The following is a 22,189-nucleotide window of genomic DNA, read 5'->3' on the forward strand; positions in this document are numbered from 1 at the left end:
ATTTATAATCGCTCAACGCAAATTATAATTTAGAATCCGAACAAGAAGTAATAGTCACACTAACTAAGATGAGATAACATAGTAAGAAAGTAACAAGAAGGGGATGAGATACTAGACACGGAATGGAGATGAGAGTACAAGCCAAGGCTTCACATAATAAACATAACTGTTCTGTCGAATCCCAAGTCCTATCTAACCAATTGACAATTGGGCTTGGATCCCAAATAAAACACTCCAACATTTCAATGGGTCCAATAATTACAACTAGATCAATCCAATTCACCACTTTTAACCCATAGCCCAGTACAAAGTCGACTTGGTTCACAACAAATTGATATTGGAGTCGCACTCTTTAAGCACCATGGTATCTGCAGTGCCCAAATATTAGGCCCCATACCGACTTAGGCCTCTACTCTTTGATCCGAACCCTCTTCTGCTTACCTTTAATGAATGGAATTGTCCCACATCTGTAAATGAATGCAATTTCGGGCTCGTTATAAGGATTGGACAATCTTTCTTCCTTTCATCTAATTTTTGGATTGTGAATTAGTTCGACGATCTAATGGGGTCGTTTGGTAGGGTTTATTCGACAATCTAATAGATGTATTAGAAAATCTAATATATGTATTAGTTATGGGGTTTGTGAGTTAGGCCGAAGACCTAATTTGATAACTCGAAGGGGTCGTTTTGTAGGATCTATTAGAAAATTTAAATTTAATACATGTATTAGATATGGTATTACTAGCAATACATGAACTATATACACTACCAAAAAGTATTTCCAAACTAAAGGTATTTGTTAACACTTTCACGGTAAAATACTTCTGGTTCTCCAGCCCAAAAACACCAGGGTTTTTTCCAAAAAGTAAGTCATTTTTATCCTTAAATTATTCAGTTCCATTATATTTGGAAAGAGACGATTAAAGCAATTATTCAAATTTAAAAATATGGATATACTTGTTATCATCCACGTAAAATGCTTTTAAATCATCAAGTGTCTAGCTTCATGAATCTGTTGAATTTGGAGGTATTATATGTACTAGTTTTTAAAATTCAATGATCATTTTGACTATTTTTAAAAAGTGATTGCTACAATTGCTATAATTGAAATCGTTATCAAGATGCTTCAATGTCCCAGTATTTCTGAATTGTTATTTTCTTTTATTCAAATGTTGACTAGAGGTACATATATGGACCACATATGTGTAATTTGTTCATCCATAAAATCCCATACCAAATTAAAATGTCTATTTTTTCAACATGCTTAGATTGTTTCTTAAAAAGTTGAATGCATGTTTAGCCGGTTCTTGAGGGATAAAAATCAATGACCGGCAAAAAATAGAGGTAAAAGCGCAAATGACCTTTTTTTTCAACGCACACATGCCCTGCCATAAGTTTTCGAAAAGAAAAATCAAGGGGTTTTGTTGAATTTATTTAATGTGAGGAAGTGAATTTTTAAATTTGGTCTCATAAGTTTCAGTATTGATCACTAAAGTTGGCATCTACGTACCTGAAATGTTGGCCCCAAAATTTATGACAAAATGACAGGTTTTCTTATTTATTGTTGATGAATTTGATACTCCTAACTTCTTCTTCTTCTACTACTACTTCTCAACCTTCCCACCCAACTTTTTTTTTGCATTTACTACCCAAATTTAAAAGATTGGTTAGTGGTTAGCCATAAGGGATGATTTCATAACCCAGAATAGCTCTGAATCTTGGCCACTCCTGCTTCATGCAGGCTTGGTGGTTATACATGCTCAGGAAGTCATAAATACATACGTAACGGGTCAAAACTTTGGAAATCGGGGTCCAAGTTCTAACAAAAAAAACCTCTCATACCCGCATCACCATCCCAATAACAATGGGCATGGAGGGTGGTGGGTGGCTCTCATACCATTGATACAGCGTAAGAGAACCACACCCCAAAAGCTAGCTGTTGATGTGAGAGAGCTAAGGTTGTATAATCCCCACATCCGTTCCCCACTTAAGTATCATGTCTTGCAACATTATCTTAACATCCACTCTACCCTTCCGATACCTCACTTTATGTTGTTGCTGCTAGTATCAGCATATGCTTTGGTCTTCCGAATAAAACAAGTTATCTTTTTGAGCCGAGGTCTATTGAAAACATTTCTATCCCACAAAGGCAGGAATAAGATCTACGTACATCTTACCCTTTCAAGACTTACACCACCTATGATGTTATTGAATAAGCTTTGGTCGGCAAATTTATCCAGAACTTGTTAATGAGCAAAGGAGTACATACCAAAAGAGTGTAAAATGAACTGATTATTTACCAAAAGAGTATATACGTAGCAACCTTAAAATATCAGGTACATATAATTTGATACACGTAAGGGTGACAAATAAAAAATCATAAAGACGAAAACATGAGAACAAAAAAGCAGATAAGAAATTGATTGCATGCCGCATTCGTTAAGAGTAAGAAGAATTAATTGATTTGACTTACTTTACGTGCTGACTTAATTGCACCAGGTCATCTAGAATGAATAAATACATATGCCTATTGAATAGAATGAAAGAAGAAAAATTAATACTCTTACCAAAAATTTATGTTTGAACAGAATTCAGTTCACATGAAACACGGGGAGTTACTAATTACACGTCTAATATTTGTCAAAAGTTGAAAAGCCAAGCATTAGACAAAGACTTCAAATTGGAAGACTTTGAGCCTTGTTTCTTTTGATTAGTGACCGAGTCAAAATTTTCGTGGAGAGATTCAATTCGATGTGAGTAATATAACTAAAAACGACGTGATGTAGTACATACAATGTAATCTTCCGACAGAGAAGGTTGGGATGAACTCCTTGCGCTCCCCTATCGCCGCCATGACTTTTGATTGGTGGCAAATGAAATAACATGCAGACGTTTGATATATGACGCTGTGTACATAACTATTATTTTTAACAGAGTTTTTTCTTAGCGAAATTACACTTTATATGACAACTTATAAACTGATAAGGAGTTGATCTAACACCTTTACAATCCCATAATCACCCAGTACATTTTACAACTAACTAACTCTGGTTCCAGGGCTTAGTTGCTATTTACAAAATGGTGACTTTAGGAAAGAACAAAAATTGGATATTTGATTTGATTTTTTTATTTTTATTTTTTTCGAATAGGAGTATAACTCTTTTTTTTCCCTACTTATGCACTGGATCTCCATATTCTCCCCTCCAAAGAAATAACAATTATTGAAACATCATCATGGTACCGGCGTCGATCCCCTTGTGGTATTTCAAGCAACTCATGAAACTCCATACCTGAAAAGGAATACAACCACACATTTCAGACTAGTTCTCTTAAAAGTTAGTGTTACGCATTTTTTCCCCGTAGAAGCAATGCGAGCATTTTACGTAAGTATAGCAATTACCTGCTTTTTTTGCAGCGCGAAATAATACTGTCTCAATGAGGTGTTGTGCTGGATCTCCTTCTGGTGACCATGAGATGAAATGTTCGACTTCTAATACAGCTTCTTCGTTTGTGAAGTACTGATACAGCCCATCGGAAGATAGTATTAAAAACCTGTCTCGTGGCCCTAACCTGTGATGATGGAGAGATGGAAGACAACTGATGTAGGGGGAAGTTCCAATATAATCGATTCTGAACATCTCAAGCAGCGCATCGTTCCATTTAGGCTGCAGGAGGGTCAGTAGTTGAAAGTTAATTATGATTATGAGTACGAGCATTTTCAAGTAAAGAAAATAAAGACAATGTATCAAAAAGAGAGAAAATAGTTATTGATTCAGCAATTCCACGACTCATTCAGCATACCTTTAACATGAAAATGGTGTTCGGAAATAAAATGGCAGATCTTTTGTACGTTTACAGGTTCTTGAAATAGTATTAATACGAATAAGGGTTGCGATCATATTTGATAGTAAGCTTCCAAAAGATCCTTAAAAGTAAAGAACGTTGAAATTTTAAATAGTTAACAGCAAAATGTTGATCATAGGAACAACAACACAAGGGTCAAGGAAGCTAACAAGTAACATCTGGTCGAATATGCCTTTCAACTTAGAGAGAAAAGTAGTTTTTGGCATGTGTTGAAAAGGTTTATGAAAAAGCATGAACTTTGTTCTCAACAAGATATATATCAATCCATATATGGATTGATGAATAAAGCAAGAATTCTTTCACTAGCACAGAGGGAATCAAAAGGCCTTGTCTTTTTTTTTCTATAATATTCTCAAGGGTTGACTTATAAACAGGCTAAAAAAGCAAATATTCCAACAGTACCTGTTTGAGGAAACCAGCACCAAAAGCCCTTGTGACCTTCAAAGAACCTTTCACCCGGTCATTCATCAAGGCACATGCATCATCTGGATGTTCACTTTTTATTCTTTGAACTTCCTGTAACACAACACATAACAAATCAAGTTTAACACAATACATAACAAATCAAGTTAACTAACTGAACCAAGATAACAAACATCATTAGCTTCTATCTCTGCATTACACTGGCTATGTTGCTATTGTTGCTAAATTTAAGCCTAAAAAGGACATCTAAAATTAGAAACTAGATTGTCATACCTCTTCCACAGAGGTGCTGTGATCTGTACTGAGCTGAAAAGCAGTTAAATTAGGTATACAATTCGACTCATCGCCATCGAAAAGCTCAAGATCTTTCAAAGTTTCTTCATTGATCCTCTCCAAATCTTGGCTCCAAAGATTAGGCTCCTTCTTCTGAGCTAACACGGCTCGACTATCGCCTACATTCATCACATAAACATCCTCTCCTTTCATCAACATAACAAGAACACAACTACCCATCAAAGCCAGCTCAGGATTCTCCATATTCATCCTATCAGCAAGATCCAAATATGCCTCCTCTGTTTTCTTCAATGCTTGAGAAAGAGCTTTCAATACATCTGCATGATTAACTGATCCTGATCCATTTGAACCATTTCTATTCAGCTGTTCCTTCAATCTCCTGTCAAGTTCTAACCTTTCCCTGTCCCATTCGCATCGCCATCTCCTTTGATTCTCCTCCCATTTCTTTGATACTCCTCTGTACCTGTTCTTTGAACCCTTCCCCCTCTTCTTCTTTAACCGCAAATCGGAGGAAAGATCCTCCCTTGCTGAAGGATAGTTCTCTTGCTCAACACATCTAGAACAACCATCTACAATCCTATCCCTCAAGTATTCATCATCGAGATTCTGACTGAATTCTTCCACTACCAAACTCGGAGCAGGTACTGTAACAGACAAATTGATGCTGTTGTTATTATCAGTACTAGACGAATCTGACTTGTCATCCCATAACAATCCTTTGAGCTCTTTGTGAACAGCAGGATACAAATTGGATACCAAGAAATCAGGTGCATCAGGACCATTAAATCCATCATAAATCCCGACAAAAACCCAACCATGTTCCTCAGAAACAACAACATGAACACGATCTTCACCAGCTTTCCCTTGAGCCCATTGAAGATTCTGATTTTCCAATGAATCATCATCATCCAAACTGCACTCACTACTGAAGTTCACACTGCTGATAGTCAATTCATTCTGCTTTTCAGCACCCACAGCCCAATCACTTTCCTTAACCGAAATCGACCCTTTAATTGGTGCAACAATGGAATTTTGCCCTCTTGACAACGTCTTCGATATAGCTCTTTGAAGAACCCGAAAGAACGACCCTTTTCTTGATCTGGATCGAAGAGCAAAACCATGTGAATAGCTTCTATGGAACTGATCAGAACTGCCTCTTTCAAGAGGACCCGAATAAAGACCACGATCAAGCGGGCCCGATTGAAATCCCCTCTCAATCGGGCCGGACATAAACCCGCGCTCCATCGGGCCCGAAGCCTGACTAAGGCCCGAAGTGAAAAGCGGGCCGGAGTGAATTGAGGCATTCCTCGGAATTGGCTGAAGTGGTATAGAAGCAAAAGAAGTAGACCCCTCAAAAGCCGAAGACCTATCAATACTGCTATACGAATACAGATCGACAAACGCCGTGGACAGCGGCGTAGAGGTGTTGGCGCTAACGGAGGCGCCGGAGATTGACCGGAAAGTTGTGGTCTCCTCTGAGTGAACTTTGGAGGACGAAATCCGGGTCGGATCGGGTCGAACGTAGCAAAATGAATGACCCAAATCTTCAAGTGGGTCGGATATCATCACCGGAAAATCCTTCCGGCGACGACTCTCCACGGCGGCGCCGCTAGTAAAACAAACACTAAGCTTTCCTACACCGTTTCCCATGGAAACAGATTGAAAAATAAACTATGAAAATAGAAATAGTTAGAAGGGAAGTTGCTTAAAAAAAGGCTAAAGATTCATTGTAGAGTGGAGAGGAAAATGGGAGAAATGAGCACAAGCAGAGAGAGAGAAATAGACAGGGGCGTTGACTTTTGAGTGGGGGTATTATGTTTGAAATATAAGTTGTAATAAAAGAAGAGAGAGCATATACTTCCTCCGTTTTAAGCTATCGCTTGCCTATAATTTTCAAATGGTTTTGTCAACTCATTTCGAGTGAAGTTTTACCATATATTTAATAATATTATTGAACAAATATATTTTACTTTTTAAAATTTATTTCATGACCTACTTTTTTTTAATCTATTTTAATTATAATATTTTTAATTTATTTTTTTACATGACGTATTTAAAATTACAAGATTAAATAATACTTTGATATATTTGACATAATTTTAATTCAAAATTACAAAATTTAAAAATCTTTTTTATTTTCTTAAACTCCGTGTCAAGTCAAACTAAGTCATTCTTTTTTAAAAGGCGGGAGTACAAACAATGAAATTCGATTCAAATTTTAGTAGTTTTTAGTATTTAAATTATTTATCAAAAATAACAAGTTATATAATTAAATATTATTTATTAATTTTTAAAAAAATACTTGAAAATTTTATTTCAAGAATTAAAGACTATTTTCTTTCTAAACATTCATTAATTTTTATTTTTTATGTTATGATCACAATATTAAAAAAAATATATTAATATGTATGATATTTTTTAATTTAGAATTATAATATGTCAAATTAAAACAAATCAAACCATTTTATAACGGGTGAGTAGTATAGTAAGATTGTACAGTGGAGTAGTAATAACTTTTGGAGTTTGATCATTTGATTGGGTTATTGTAGACAATTAAGTACTCCTTTCATTTAAAAAAAAAAAATGACTTAATTTGATTTGATACATAATTTTAAAAAAAAAAAAAAAAATTTAAATTTTATGATATTAAATTAAAAATATGTTAAATATAATAAAATATTTTTTAATTTTATGATCTTAAACATTACATGTAAAAAAATAAAATTAAAAAGTTATTAAAAAAAATTATTTATTTAAAAATTAATTAAAAAGAGAAGTAGTTGGTACTTTTTTAAACGGAAGGAGTATGATTTTTCTATTTGGAAACAAATAACTTTCGGCCTTTAGTGTTTGTGAGGCGTTGACGTTAAGGTCTAGAGCGTAGACCCAAACGTCACCTTATTCCATTATTACACACCCCACCCCCCTGACTATTCATTACTCCCCTCTATTACCTTACTCGCTAATCGCTTACTCGTGTCGTCTACTCACCTCCATTTGTTGCGTGATAATTAATTTAATTAATTTTAAAGTTATCGAATTAAATTAATATTATAAATTATAATTTTTTAATATTAATATGATCAAGATATTTTTAATATTAATCAAAGCATAATATGTTTGACTTTTAAAAGTAAAATATAATAAATAAAAATGAACAAAAACTATATTACAGTCTGTATATTTTATTTTAGTAAGAATATATATATAGGTCTCTCAACTTTTGACTTTTTCTGTATTGACACCTCAATTAGATCATGTAACTATTAAATTCTTTACTCTTTCACAAATGATTTCAATTAAGCACAACTTACTGATGTGGTAAAAAATATAAAATGCGTATAATACACACACTAATAATATAGCAAAGTGACAAATAAAATAATGACACGTAGCATTTAACTTAAAATAATCATAAAAATAATTTTCTACTATAATTAAATCTAATTTAAACTAAAAAAATCATTAATATACCACCCCTGCAGCCTACCCCGATCCTCCCCCACCCCCCTTCTTCCCTTCCAAATACACAAACTCATTTCCCTTTTCTTCTTCACAATCTCACAAACACACATGACTCTCACAAAACAGGGTACCAAAACACACACTACACTCACTTATAAACACACACAACATATCGACTCAATTGAGAAGGAAGAAAAAATTCTCAAAAAAGGAAATTGCTTCTTCTTCTTCTTCAGACACACACAGACACGATTTTAGAGAGAGAGGAGAGGTCATTGTTGAAAACTCTATTTTCCTTTTTTTTTCTTTTCTTCTTCTTAACGCGTCGCATACACACCGAATCAATTTCTCCATTCACGCACAAATCACACACGCACACATTGGCTGAAATCCGAAAACACAAGAAAAATAGGAAATCAATCAGAATGGGAAGAACAAAAGGGTGAGAAGATTCTGTGGATTTTCAGTTGATTTAAGAATTTTTCGGTCAGTTCTCAAGTTTCTCCGGCGAAATTTTTCGCCGGAATTGACTCTGGTTCGTCGATTTGGAGAACGCGTGTAATTGAAAATGATAGTTTTTTTTTAGTTCCTTTTATGTGGTGTTTTTTATTGGTTGTATTTTTTTATATTTAAATTTTTTGATTAATTATAGCTTCTCACTCTCTATTAAGAGAGTGTATGACACATGTCACGCCATGTCAGCAATTGTGCTTAATTGATATGATTTGTGAAGGAGTAAAGGGTTCAATAAATATCTGACTTAATTGAGGTGCTTATACAAAAAAAGTTAAATAGTTCAGGAGCCTATACATGTATTAGGTCTTTATTTTAATTAAGCATGAATTTACATACATAACTTCATCTAAAATAACCAAAGATGTAGAAGCAACGTTCAAATTTGTAATATATACTCCCTCCGTTTAAAAAAGAATGACCTGATTTGACTTGTATCTGACAGTCCTAAATCTGATGGAACTATCTATGTTTTGTACTGTGACTGAGTTGACTGTATCTGACAGTCCTGAAATCTGAAGAACTATCTGAATTCTTTTACTGAGACTGATAATGACACAGAATTTAAGAAAATAAATAATACTTTTAAATCTTCTAGTTCTAAATTAAAGTTACATCAAATATACTAAAATATCATCCAATCCTGTAGTCTTAAACATGTCATATGGAAAGTTAAAATTAAAAAATTATTTTAAAAAATGATCATTTTTTTAAAACAGACTAAAAAGAAAAGCAAGTCATTCTTTTTTAAACGGATAAAGTATAATATATCAAAAATAACTATCAATTTAATGTTTTTAAACATTAAATGAATACTAGTTTATTTATACTCTCTCCGCCTTATTTTATGTGTCGTCATTTTCTTTTTGGTCCGTCCTAAAAAGAATGTCACATTTCTTTATTTGATAATTATTTAATGACACCATTCTCATTTTATCCTTAATGGGTTCCACTTATTTAAGAAAAGACAACTACAAAGTAACCATTAAGAGAAACAATTTTGTAAATTTTACAAAGTTATTACTTATTTTTTAAATTTCATGCCTGATTAAATGACGATACATAAAATAGGACGAAGGTATTACATGTTATTTAGACTCGAGGTGTGTTTGTGTGCAGGATTTAATTTTGCGATGATCATTATGTCTGAATTTTGGATCTACATCTACTTACTCCATTGGCTTTTAGCAAAGGTTTTAATTTCTTTATGTAGAGGGGCAGGATTTTGTAAATACAAACACATTTAGGCATGATATTGATTTAAAGTCAATCAATTAATAAGTAATGTTTTAGTCTCCGATTAATTCAATATTGACTGCATTCGCATTCTTTGCACTCCATTTAAGTCTATTTTTTTTAAGTGATTCATTAAATATAGACTATTCATATGATAATTTTTCATTTACTTCAATTATCCTTATCAAAATATGGGCAAAGTACTTTAAAATACTTCCTCTTGGGTTTGAAATACTTAATTAAAGAAGTAAAACTGTTTGTATACTTTACATGAATTGGAAGTCCAATTAAAGAGCATGAAAAGTAATAATACTATTGCTTTTCATTTTTTAACTTTATGAATTGAGCATAGAGTAAATTTAACCGAAAATGAAAAAAGGACATAGAAAAGGGGACCATTTGATCTTTTTTTCCAAGTTGTATAGGCTGTTGATCTTTGACTGCATATTATTTCGTTTTGGATTGTCAAATATAATTTTTTCTGAAGTTTTAAATCTTCATATATGCATTCCAAATGTTACTTATTCATGAACTTTTAGTTCACTCCAAATACGATTACAATCTTACAATATACCTTGAATAGCTTCTAATTAATATCTATCGCTATGCTTATTTTGGAGTACATTGCTACTTTACTGTCTCTTTTTTCTTATGATTTAATTATTGTGTAGTTGCTTTTTTTGTTTGATGTGTGTTATTATTAGTTTGTAGCTACACTTATTTTGTTGTTCCTTTTTCTTTTAGGTTTCTACATTCGTTGTATTTCTTTAGACTAAAGGTCATTAGAAATAACTTATCGCGTAGAGATAGATTTAACATCTACATATATTTAATCCTCAACAAAACGTTACTTAGAAATTACAATGTATGTTATTATTCCTTCGAATTATACTTCTAAAGTCTTGGTAAGCACTCCCTCCATTTATATATACTTGTTTCCTATTTAAGTTATAAACTCCTTAAAAAAAACATTAACTAGAAGATAATTTGACTAAACTATCATTATCTATTATTCATAATTATTCAATGTTTTTTTTGTACTATATATTAATATCTCTCCATATTATTACTAAGGGAAAAAGTAAAACAAACAACTAGTTACACGTTTATTTTGTAAAATGACAGATATTAAGAATTATCTATTTTAGTAAGGACGATACTTATATTAAGTAGTAATGAACGGATGGAGTATTCATTTTCCATTTTTGATTGTGTGAGGGAGTGTTTTAATTCAAGCACAATTGTCCCTATTAAGTTCAAGAAGTTTTCTCAAAATATATTTACAAGATTACAAGAATTGTAGTATTTAAACAAACAATTTTCCAGTTTATTTCAATTTAAATTTGAAAGGAAAAAAAAATAAGGCGGAATGGTGCGTAGTGTTCACGTGTTAGTCGAGCGAGTGGGGTGAGAAGTGCAATGTATTTGTGGTTAGCAATCTAAAAAGTCAAAAGATCAGCAGCTCCAGTTAATATGTCTGGGAAAGTGTGCCCATCATCAGCCCTTAGATCTTGACACGTGGCAACCCGCGTTTGCCACTTATTCAACGTTTCTTCCTTCTTTTTATAATAATAAAAAAAAAGAAAATGAATTCTAAATGAACTTTAACATAGAATACAAAGGGTAAATGCCAAGGTTGAGGGCTGGCTAGCTCATCAGAGGCGGAACCAGCCCTCTTTAGGGGTTCGTCCTAATCTCTTTCGAAAAAAAAATATACTATTTATATATAATTAAAATTATTTTTTATGTGATTATAATAGGTATTGAACCTTCTTTGACTTAGCTTTTTTTTTAATATTAAACCTTCTTACTTGAAATTCTGACTCCTCTCTAACTCGCTTGATGAACTCCCTCATTTTCCTTTTCCTCCCATCATATAAAAAATAACAACAACAACAAACTCAATATATTCTCACCTTGTGGACATTCTTATAAACCAACCATACATACACCTCAACAAGAATAAAACATATTTTCAACTCCTATTATCTATATGATTTTTTTTCCTTTCAAAATATTTCAAGTCTTTCGAAACAATTTTCTTCTATATGATTTTAAATCTACCTTACTCTTAATATTTTCACATATGAACTAGTGCATTTATAGATCAATAAATAATGTGATCAAACCATCTCAATCTCTCTTAATTTTTATTTATATATTTTCGTGAATGTAATCAAGTTTATCTTATATAATTAATAATTAAATAAATTAATCATCAAGTAATTACACTCTTTTTCGTTTTTTTAATTACTTTACTCTCTCTTTATTAATATACATAACATAGCCGACATAAACATAGCATTCTGTATATATGTTGGAATTTTTGTAATATATTTAGAGAGTTGAGAATTTTTATAATATTGAAAATATAAATTGTGTATTTGTGTAATTTTTAGAATTTATTATTACTTGATTATCTTTTAAATTAACGTTTAGCTACTTCAATCCCTATTTTTAATCCCAGATTGAAAGGTGGGGGTGGTTGCAAATGCAAAAGGCAGGCTACTAGTAGTAAAACATTTATTGTCGTCTTAGTGTTTTAGGTGGACTTGACTAAAAATATTAATCAAAAATTATTTATAAATATTTTATTTTTAGAGATAAAATATTTGTAATTGTAAAGACTAATTACTTCTAAGAGTTAATTTGTAAAGAACAATTACTTCTAAGAGTTAAATAAAAATAAAGAATTAAATTTATTTTAAACTTTAATAAATATTTTATGATGACTTTAACCATTCTAAAAAAGTTACATTTTTTAATGCGAGTTAATTAAATCTTCTCTTCCTGTCATTTTTTATATGTCGATCGAGTACTCCTTCCGTTTTCTATTAGCCGGGTAAATTCAATTTTATGTGATGATTAAAAAATTATAAATAAGAATATAATTTTATTTATTCACCTTTTATAAATAAGTCTGGATAATTTTTTAAAAAATAATTACAAGGATAATATAGAAAAATATTTTATTAATATTTGTTTGATTCAGTAAAGATGATCAATTAATATGAGATAATTAATTTTAGTAAAATAATTAATTAATATGAGATGGAGAGAATATAAGCAAATACAATCACACTTTGACTTTGTGATAAGACTTTAACAAAATGATATTTGCTCCTACTAAATGCTCTTAATCATGAATTAATGCTATTTGCCTCTATTTGCTTTTTTGTTGTGTTCATAGACCTTTTTTTCCCCTTTATCTCCCCTATCATTTTACTAAGGTAGTCCTTCTGTCCCATAATTAGGGTGTTCCCTGTTGAGTTGATTCGGTTATTGATTAAAATTAAAATTAAAATCAAATTAAATTTTTAGAGATGTGCTAAATCAACATGGAACAAGTAATAGATATAAAGGGAATATAACATTTCTCAATTATTTCTCTCGCGCTAATTTGTTCGACATTATTATTTATTTGTTGAAATAATAATTAAAGCTGTAGAAAATTAAATTTACTTAGGATTGGTATATATATATATATAAACTTTTTAATATATATCTAGTTAAAAGTTGTAGCCAAAATTATATGGAAAAATAACATAAACATACACTTTAACTTACCATATTTATACAAATTTTCATCTTTACAAAGTAATTACAAAAGTTTCAACCAATTATGTATCTTCATTGGATGTATCAGGAGTTAATTATATATCTCGACCGACCCAAAATCGAAAAAAGTATATTGAGAGCTAGTTATGTATTTTAAAAAAAAGAAAAAATACATCTTTATTGGATGTTTGTATCTAGACAAACCCAAAATCGGAAAAAATGTATCGGGAGCTAATTGTGCCTCATTACAAAGGAAAAAATGTATCTTTGTCGGACGTATCGGAAGCTAATTATGTATCTTGACAAATCTAAAATTGGGATTTTCAGTAATTATGCAATATATGAGAATTTTTTATAATCAAGTTTCAAAGTATCGGAATTATATTGTTTGTCCAAATTATATAAAAACAGGTTTTTATGTTTTGAGTTAAAGTGGAGTTATTTCAATTATGGGAGATTGTAGAGAAGACTTCAGAACATCATTTACACAAAATATTTTCCTTCACTATTTCAGTTTTTTTTTAACAATATTCTGGTTGGAAGGAAATTAGTGTCATCTATAAAAGATACGGGAGATAAACAAAAACAAAGGGAAGGGCACTACATATTGCCATTGATTGTTCCTGATATGTGATTTTTTTCATGTTATTAATTTAAAATAAATCTTCCACATTTTAAGTCAACTAGTGCTAGATAAAATACTTTTTTAACTGTAAAGATACATTTAATTTTAACCTAAAACACTTCACACAGTTAAAAAGTTGGATGTTGACAACGTAAAGTATCATTATAAGGCTAGTTGATGACATAATTAATTAAAAGACGATATAATAATGAACAAGAACCTAGGTTTATTAACGAATTAAAGTATAGCAAAGCTTAAGTTTCCACTCGGATTATAATAATAGTAATTAAATTAAGAGTTCAAAGTTATAATGATTCAAAATTGCAAGTGGAGAACCCCCTCCTAACGCACCTTCTCCACAATCTCTTTGATGATGACCCACTTATCACCTCCTTTTGTTTCTCTTTTGCCTTTTATTAATTAATGGATGATCTTTCTAATTATCTCAAACTTCATTGTATTTAGTTTTATTTATCTCCTTAACTATTTTCTTGGTCATTTAGAATTATTTACTTGTTCATTTAGATATTCATAAAATAGATTTTTATTTGTTCAAAAATCCTTAATACGTATGAAAAAGAGTAGTTCACTAGTTGTAGTCTATTAGTAAAAGGTCTGAGTTGTGTGAAAAGTAATAAGTAGAAGTGAATGATGGGCGAATTAAAAGAGAGGATAAATAATTAAATTTGTTCGAAATTAAGCCACTTTACCATTTGTCATATAGTATATGTTTTGTTTGAATTGCTCTCCCCAACATTATGACTTATGAGAAAAGGAAATCTTATTTTTGCATTTGACCACTCAATGGAGGTCTTATATGAAGGTAATTCAAAGCTTTTGCGAAACGTTGAGGGATAAATTTGAATATTTTTTTAAAGAATTTGGACACGTAAAGTTTATTTATTTCAAATTGAAGTCCTGTTTACGATAAGAAAATTTATTTCTCATATGATCGCTTAATATTAGTTGTACTTACTATTAATTAAGTAATCATCTAAAAAATCAGTTCAAAAATTCCATTGTCAAATATTTTTCCAAATTTTCTAGAAGAAAGGCAATAATATATAGCTTCATATCCTTGACGCTTGTTAACAGATTTGTGTACTTAAATAATTAATGTTTGGGATCATTAACCTTGACTTCGTTTGATTAATTATTATTGTTATTATATAGTGTTTTTATTTTATAATTAACAAGCACCACTTGATGGATCATGCCCTCAATTTTCTCCACTTATTTTTTTGAGTCTTCATCACAACACACACGGAAAACACACGTACAAGTATCAATAGTCAAATAAATATATATTCTATTGAACTATTCTCTTCTAAAAAACAAATATATTATACTCTTAAATGTTGTCTAAATTAAATTAAGTTTTAAAAATTTCATTGAGTCGAACAATGAATAATATTTGGCCAATGTTTTCTTACTACATAGTTTAGAATTTTTTAATTTTTTTTTACTACGTAATAGTACCTACTACTTTTCATATACTTTATTTTATTTTGAGAAGTAAGTGAATTATTGGTCCATTTGACGTAAAAAAACATTGGTCGAATATGACCCATTTGTTAAAAAACATAAAGATTTGTCAAATCTCTATTTCACGTTTTGTCCCAGACCAATTTCTTTCCCTACACAAACTGAATGAACCCCCTCCCTCAAAATAAACTAGAAATTTCAACAATATAATAATAAAGACCAAGAGTATATATTATATTTGTGAGACTTTACATTGGTGCTGAGATTGAAGATTGCTCAACCCATCTATATAGTTTACTTTGCTGAAGTTGAACTACTATTACATAGTTAACAAAAGCTTGTTTAACAACTCAGAGAATTTCAATTAACAAGATTTACCAATGAGATGTTGTGGTGCAATTGATGGAATCTCTCTATCCTTAATCTGAGATTTCATATTTGAGCTTTGAGCGTATAAAAATATGGTAGACAGGGTGTAATTTCTATTTTGGTAAGCCTCACGCGACACAAATTTAAATTGATAAAGGCTCCAATATGGGTAATGAATATTGAATAAGAATTAAAAAAATAACAACTTAACTTCAAGAAGATTTGACGAATCAAGATGTGAAGTTGCTTCGTCCAGCAAGAGGAGAGGGGGATCAACAAGGATTTCGCTCCAAAAAAAATTAACCCAAAATTATTTACAGATAAATATCTGCTGGATATATTTTCGCCCATTAACCATACTTTATAGTTAATCTATGGAATCGAATCCAATTTATGATAATATAGTCAGTCATACACACCCCAATATGACCCATTAAAATTAGTCAATTGGTATGACAATTTAGAGAAGATCTTTATGTTAACTCGTATAAAATAAAGGGAATATATAACACAAGAAATAATTTTAAAACTATTTTATTAATTCTATTCAAGCTATAACTGACTAATTTGTAAAATTTCTAAAAAGATGATTTTCTTTTATGTCTAAATATTATTTTTAAAGAAGCATAATAACTAACATAAAGTGAGCAAACAAAAAAAAAAATTGAAGGTATTAAATTTGGGTGATGCGAAAATGGGGAATAATGGTCAGAAAAAGTCGGTGTATTGATGGCCGTCAGCAGCACCAAATCCACCTCAACCACTACTACTTGCCTGCCTTTGTCTTCACTCTCCATTTTTGCCAACTACACTTGCTTTTGTTTTATCTGTATTTGTCGTATTTAAGTCGAAAGTCTTTGAAGAACAGTCTCTTTATCTGTTCGAGGTAGTGAAAAGATATGTGTTTATTTTATCCTTTACAAATTTTATGAGATTTTATCAAATAATTTATTACTGAAACTTATGCATCCGGGCCCAAATCTAGGAGATGATGAGTACTTACCACTCACATGATGTTTTGTGAGATCTCCTTAAAGTAGCTATATTCGTCAAACTCTACTAATATATATTATCTCAAGTCAATTCATTTTGTCAAAATTTATATTCACCTCAACACTAAAAAACAATGCATTAGTTGATCTACTTCTTCTTTTATGTGTTTGGATTCACTATGCACATGGTGAATAAGTTGAAAAAGACATGTTCTGCTGAATTTCCCTTTAAATAAACAAGAAATAACAAGATGTATATCTCATTGTACTTAATTAAATTTGGAAAGAAAGAAGGGGTTAGACTTTTTATATAAGTCAAATTAAGTTAAGTAATTCAAAGATGAGAAATTGCAGACGTAGGATCAGAAAGTTACCTACTCTCACATTTTAAAAATAAAAACCTGTCTTTGCAATATCGGATTTTAGCAAGAGAGTTGGAATATTTTATGTTTAACTAGAACTAGATTTAAAAAGTTAGAATTATTAAAATTAGGATGATCAGATCAGTTGAGGATTAGCAATAAATTAATAGGTAAATTGCCATTCGTGTACCAAACACGTGATATTGCCCCTCTAGTACTCCCTTCGTTCCAAAATAATCTTCACATTTCGTTTTTTGAAAAATTAATTTGATCAATTTTTAAATCTAAATTACATTAAATTAATTTGATTTTAAATTAAAATTTGATATTTAAAATTTTAATCTAAAGGGCTAGACATTGCAATTTTTCTTATATTAATATAATGAAAAAATAAATTTTAAATAATTAATCAAAGTTCATATTATTTGAATCTCAAAAAAATTATGACAAGTATTTTGAAACGAAAAGAGTATTACATGAGCGTAACTATTCTTATGCTTGAAATATATTTGAGCTATTGAATCCCTTTCAAATAAATTTGTACTTTTGGTATGACAATTTAAAATTTTCTTCTAGATTATAACTTCGCTACTAATTAGGATGGCGCTTAAAAAACATTTAGGAGACAAGGAAAATGAAAAAGAGATTGATTGCATGAAATATGCCAAATTAAGAAGGACAACTAAATGATTAATCATAAATGGTGTGATTAACACATCAATAACAGTGAATTTTGATTAGTTAAATATATAAGATTCGATGTTAGGCAGATTGAACTCACGAAACCTTTATTAATAAAAATAATATATAGTTGCAATTTAGTAACTCAAATAATATATATTCTGATAGGAACCAAAGATTTTAAAACAGCACGTCTTCGACGAAAGTCTTTTGGTCTTAATTAGATAAACCAATGATCTAAGTTTCCCCCTTGACTATCAACTTTCTCTTTCTGAGGTTTATTCTATATTTTTATATATAGAGTACAATTCAAAGTTCAATAAATTGACAATTAACATAGAATTGTTTTCTTTTATATTCATGCACCTAAAACAGTTGTTTGATTGAAAAGAAAAAAAAAAGGAAGAGAAATCAAAGACAAAAAGAATGTAAAAACATCGATCACCTACTTCATATGTTCTAGACGAGAATGTGACACTATTATTTTTTCTTTCCTTTTTTATTGTGTAAGAATTATGTTGTTAATAAGAATTATTATGCGTCGAACCTTTTGTTTCTTGATTCATAGTCATTATTCTTCAAATGTGCTCGAGACAAATTCCCGTTTTAATATAATAGCCTGCAAATTACATGGGAAATGTAATTTGTACTAGGCTCGACTGAGAAACACCATTAAACTTGTATATATATCAAGAATATTACTTTAATATAATACGACGAAGACTAAGATGAATTATCAAGTAGACGCAATATGTAACCAACATGGGTTGTTGTGCAGTGGATGGGGCTACTTCACCCTAAATCAGAGGTCGAGGGTTCGATCCTGGGTACGGAGAAAGTTCTGTTCGGGAGCGCTTCCTCCCGAATGGGGCTCTACGCGGCGCGAATCCGGATTAGTCGGACTCCAATGAGGATACCGGACATCAGATGGGAAACCATCAAAAAAAAAAAAAGTAAACGCAATATGTAGCATGAATTAATTAGTTCCTATACCATCAACACGAATCTACAAAGCTCCAATCAAATAAGATTTGCAAGTAATTTTACGTGAAACAAAATAGCCCACAAAGTATTATAACCAAATAAATAGCACTTTGACACATTATACTTGATAGCTTAGGTTGTTTATGTTATGAATATATATATTTATCCAAAACTATATATTCTGAATTTTGCATTTCTCACCCTTATTTTGGATGGGCTAGCTGAGGGTTAATATATAGGCACATGGGAGTTACTTTACCATAACTAGATTAGTTTTAATCTATTTAGAGCAATGAATTAAAAGTGGGATAGGTGAAGACGAGACATGCATGTCAAACTTCAAAGAATAGAGAAGTAAAAGATGTTATGCTAATTTAGACTAGGTCTAGGGCAAAGTATATTACTACAACATATTTGCTTTGGGCCAAACAGGAAGCAAGTACAGAAATGACCTGTTATATTGCAACATATTACTACTAGTAGGTAATAGGTATCCGATATATTGTGTTGGTGAGAGGTAGTCTGTATCCAATAAAATAATCCAAAGGTGTACTTACAAACTGACCCACACACGCCGCTTCATAAACAAAAAAAAAAAAAAAAAAAGGAACAATTATCAGCTTCAAAAATAGCAACTTTTCAGCCCATGCAATTGGAAAATAGAGTAGTCAGTATCATGGAGTTTTAAATCCCGTAGTTTCACCTAATTTGAAATTCATGGCAGTGACTATTTTTCGAAGACTAATTTTCTCTCCACCTCAACTTTAGGAATCAGTGATGAGCCCAAGAATGAAATCAGCAGAAGCCCAAATTGGATTTAGTAGAACATGGCCCAGAGTTAGAAAGCTGGAAAATCAGATTGGTCAATAATGCAAAGAAACGAGGAGATCAATGATGATATCATACATCGTAAAGAAACTGAGAATGTGCTACCAAGATTTAACAGTAAGATTTATAAAGTGATTGTTAGACCTATTACGTTGCATGTACTAGATAGAGCGTTGATCATTAGTACGGAAGTCACATGCATGTATAGAAGATGAAAGTAGCAAAAATGAGGATGCTTATAGATTACACAATATGAGATATAAGTTAAGGAACGATGATGATATACGAAGCAAGGTGGGAGCGACCTTCTTAGTGGACAAGATATGAGATCATAGACTCAGATGATTCAAACATACGAAGATAAAGCGCGTAGATGCCCCAGTGCAGAGGTGGCCAAAGGTTAACAATGGTACGCCGAGGAACAAATGAGGAGAGGTGATTAGGAAAGACGTGACACCTTCAGTTCACCAAGAATATAACCCAAAATAGGAAAGCAAGAAGATCGAGGGGGTTAAAAGATCAGTAGCGAGCCGAGCGATTTCTCTTTTCAGTGGGTGAGTATATTAGTATAGTCTAGAGCCACCTTATTTGCTCCCTCTTTTCTTTACCAGTATTATTGTTATTGTTCTATCATTATCTAGTTCTTCAATTTTAGTGCTACTGCTGATTCTGTCACTTTGAGAATAGTCTCTTATTGTATTGATAATTCTCTAGTACTTAATACCCCATAAATAGTATGTAGTAGAGAGCAGATGAATCACAAAGCTGAAACTTAACATCCTAACTGTCAAACTAACTGCTTCCTAATTACAGTTAATAGCTTAACTAACTTTCTTTCCTTTTGTTCATATTTCCACCCAGTGAAGCCAGGATTTTCACTAAGAGAATTCATTAGTGAACATACGAACTAATCGGAGGGGTTCAACATATATATATAGCATAATTTTAAAACGAAGAGATTTCGAATGAACCCTGCTTGAAGGGTAGCTCCGCCCTTATTTCCACCATAGATTCTTTATCCTTATATTTTTCAAACCAAAAAAATATTTTTCTTGAACCGTGAACCTATCAAAAATAACTTTTTTACCCCATAAAGATAGGAATAAGACTTATGTATACCCCATCTTCTCTACACCAATCTGTAACACCAAGTCTGAAACTATTAATTCTTAAAAGTTTCCTTTTTTTGCATATGTTAATGCGGTTGTCCCTCCCTTGACTAGATTAGCAAAGGCAAAATTTAGCCCTGTCAATTTTTCATTAAAAAAATATTATTAGTAAAAGTCCACAGGCTGATTTATTTTTTTAAAAATGCCAAGCCATATATAAAAAGACCGTCAAGTGGTTCATATATTATTGATAAAAATTTACGCGCACCCGGTGTATACATCAAACTATTGTCCTTTACCATGATTATATAATTAAATTAAGTAAAATACATATTGATTAATCATGATTAAGTAACATAAACTTTAAATTCAAACACATGGCATACATGTATTGATTTAATATATACACCAAATGTATGTAAGTTTTACCCCTATTTATTGATAAAAATATAACTGTGGTGTTCGGATCAACTTTCGAACACCTCGACTAACTCCTCGGATAGAAATGGTCCATATACTATCGGAATGTGAAAACCATATCCAGCCCACAGGAAAAGATGAAAGAGCCAGCACACACGGACGCTAATGTCCAGATCAAACCTAACAGTGACCCTTTAAAATATGTAAGGGCAAGAATCTACAAGGACATTAATTAACTTTTGGAATTAACCAATGTATTACAGCCATTATATTGCTGCTAAAGAATCAAAGAACTTTTTTTTTTGGTTCCCGTCCAACATCAAATCGCAAATCAATTAGATTTGACTTCACATCTATGTATGTAGAACGTAAAACAGTTGCTAACAAAGATGACTACGTACTCAAAGCTCGAACTGAAGAGCCTTTTTCTTCAATTCTTACCTCTATAGTCCAAACTGGATTGATTCTATGTACTACATTTATTTCCTTTGTTAAATAATTAGGATAGTCCCTCTATCATTCTTCATTTAAATCTTTTATCAGTTTATAGTTAATGGCTTCTATTGCTGCAGGAGCAGCACAGATTGGGTACTACATTATTGCTGAGTTCAAGTAAATACAGCTAAGTACATTTCTACAAAAAGCTCCTTCCAGAATCTAAGTACATCCCAACACTTCCACAGAGATCTCCTTTTTCCCTTTCTGGTTTACTAAATGGAAAATCTAGCATTTTCTGTTAAATATTCAATATTTTCAATATAGACTAGAAAATCTTCTATAAACATAACGTTCACCTTTTCATATTAATCAGTATATATGAAAGTGGAATATTATATTTACCTGAAAATCAGCTGAACTGTGGTGCTTGATGACATATTTACACAATCTGCAAAGTGCAAAGATGTCCACTTTTTTCTGCAATCAGTGGCACTAAGAACAGAATTTAATGAAAAACAAATTAAAAAAAAAAACATCTTTACA

General features: G+C 31.3%; 1 protein-coding gene across 1 annotated transcript; it reads right to left on the reverse strand.

Moving 5' to 3' along the window:
* Positions 1-2,897: 2,897 nt before the first annotated feature.
* Positions 2,898-6,496, reverse strand: LOC107875539 (probable protein phosphatase 2C 4). Its single transcript, XM_016722296.2, has 4 exons — positions 4,561-6,496; positions 4,267-4,380; positions 3,401-3,665; positions 2,898-3,290 (listed from the first exon to the last, which is right to left on the reverse strand). The coding sequence occupies exons 1-4, from the start codon at positions 6,229-6,231 to the stop codon at positions 3,175-3,177; spliced, it is 2,166 nt and encodes a 721-aa protein (XP_016577782.1). The 5' UTR covers positions 6,232-6,496; the 3' UTR covers positions 2,898-3,174.
* Positions 6,497-22,189: the final 15,693 nt, after the last annotated feature.

This window comes from Capsicum annuum, chromosome 6 (assembly GCF_002878395.1).
Source record: "Capsicum annuum cultivar UCD-10X-F1 chromosome 6, UCD10Xv1.1, whole genome shotgun sequence".
Classification (NCBI taxonomy): domain Eukaryota; kingdom Viridiplantae; phylum Streptophyta; class Magnoliopsida; order Solanales; family Solanaceae; genus Capsicum; species Capsicum annuum.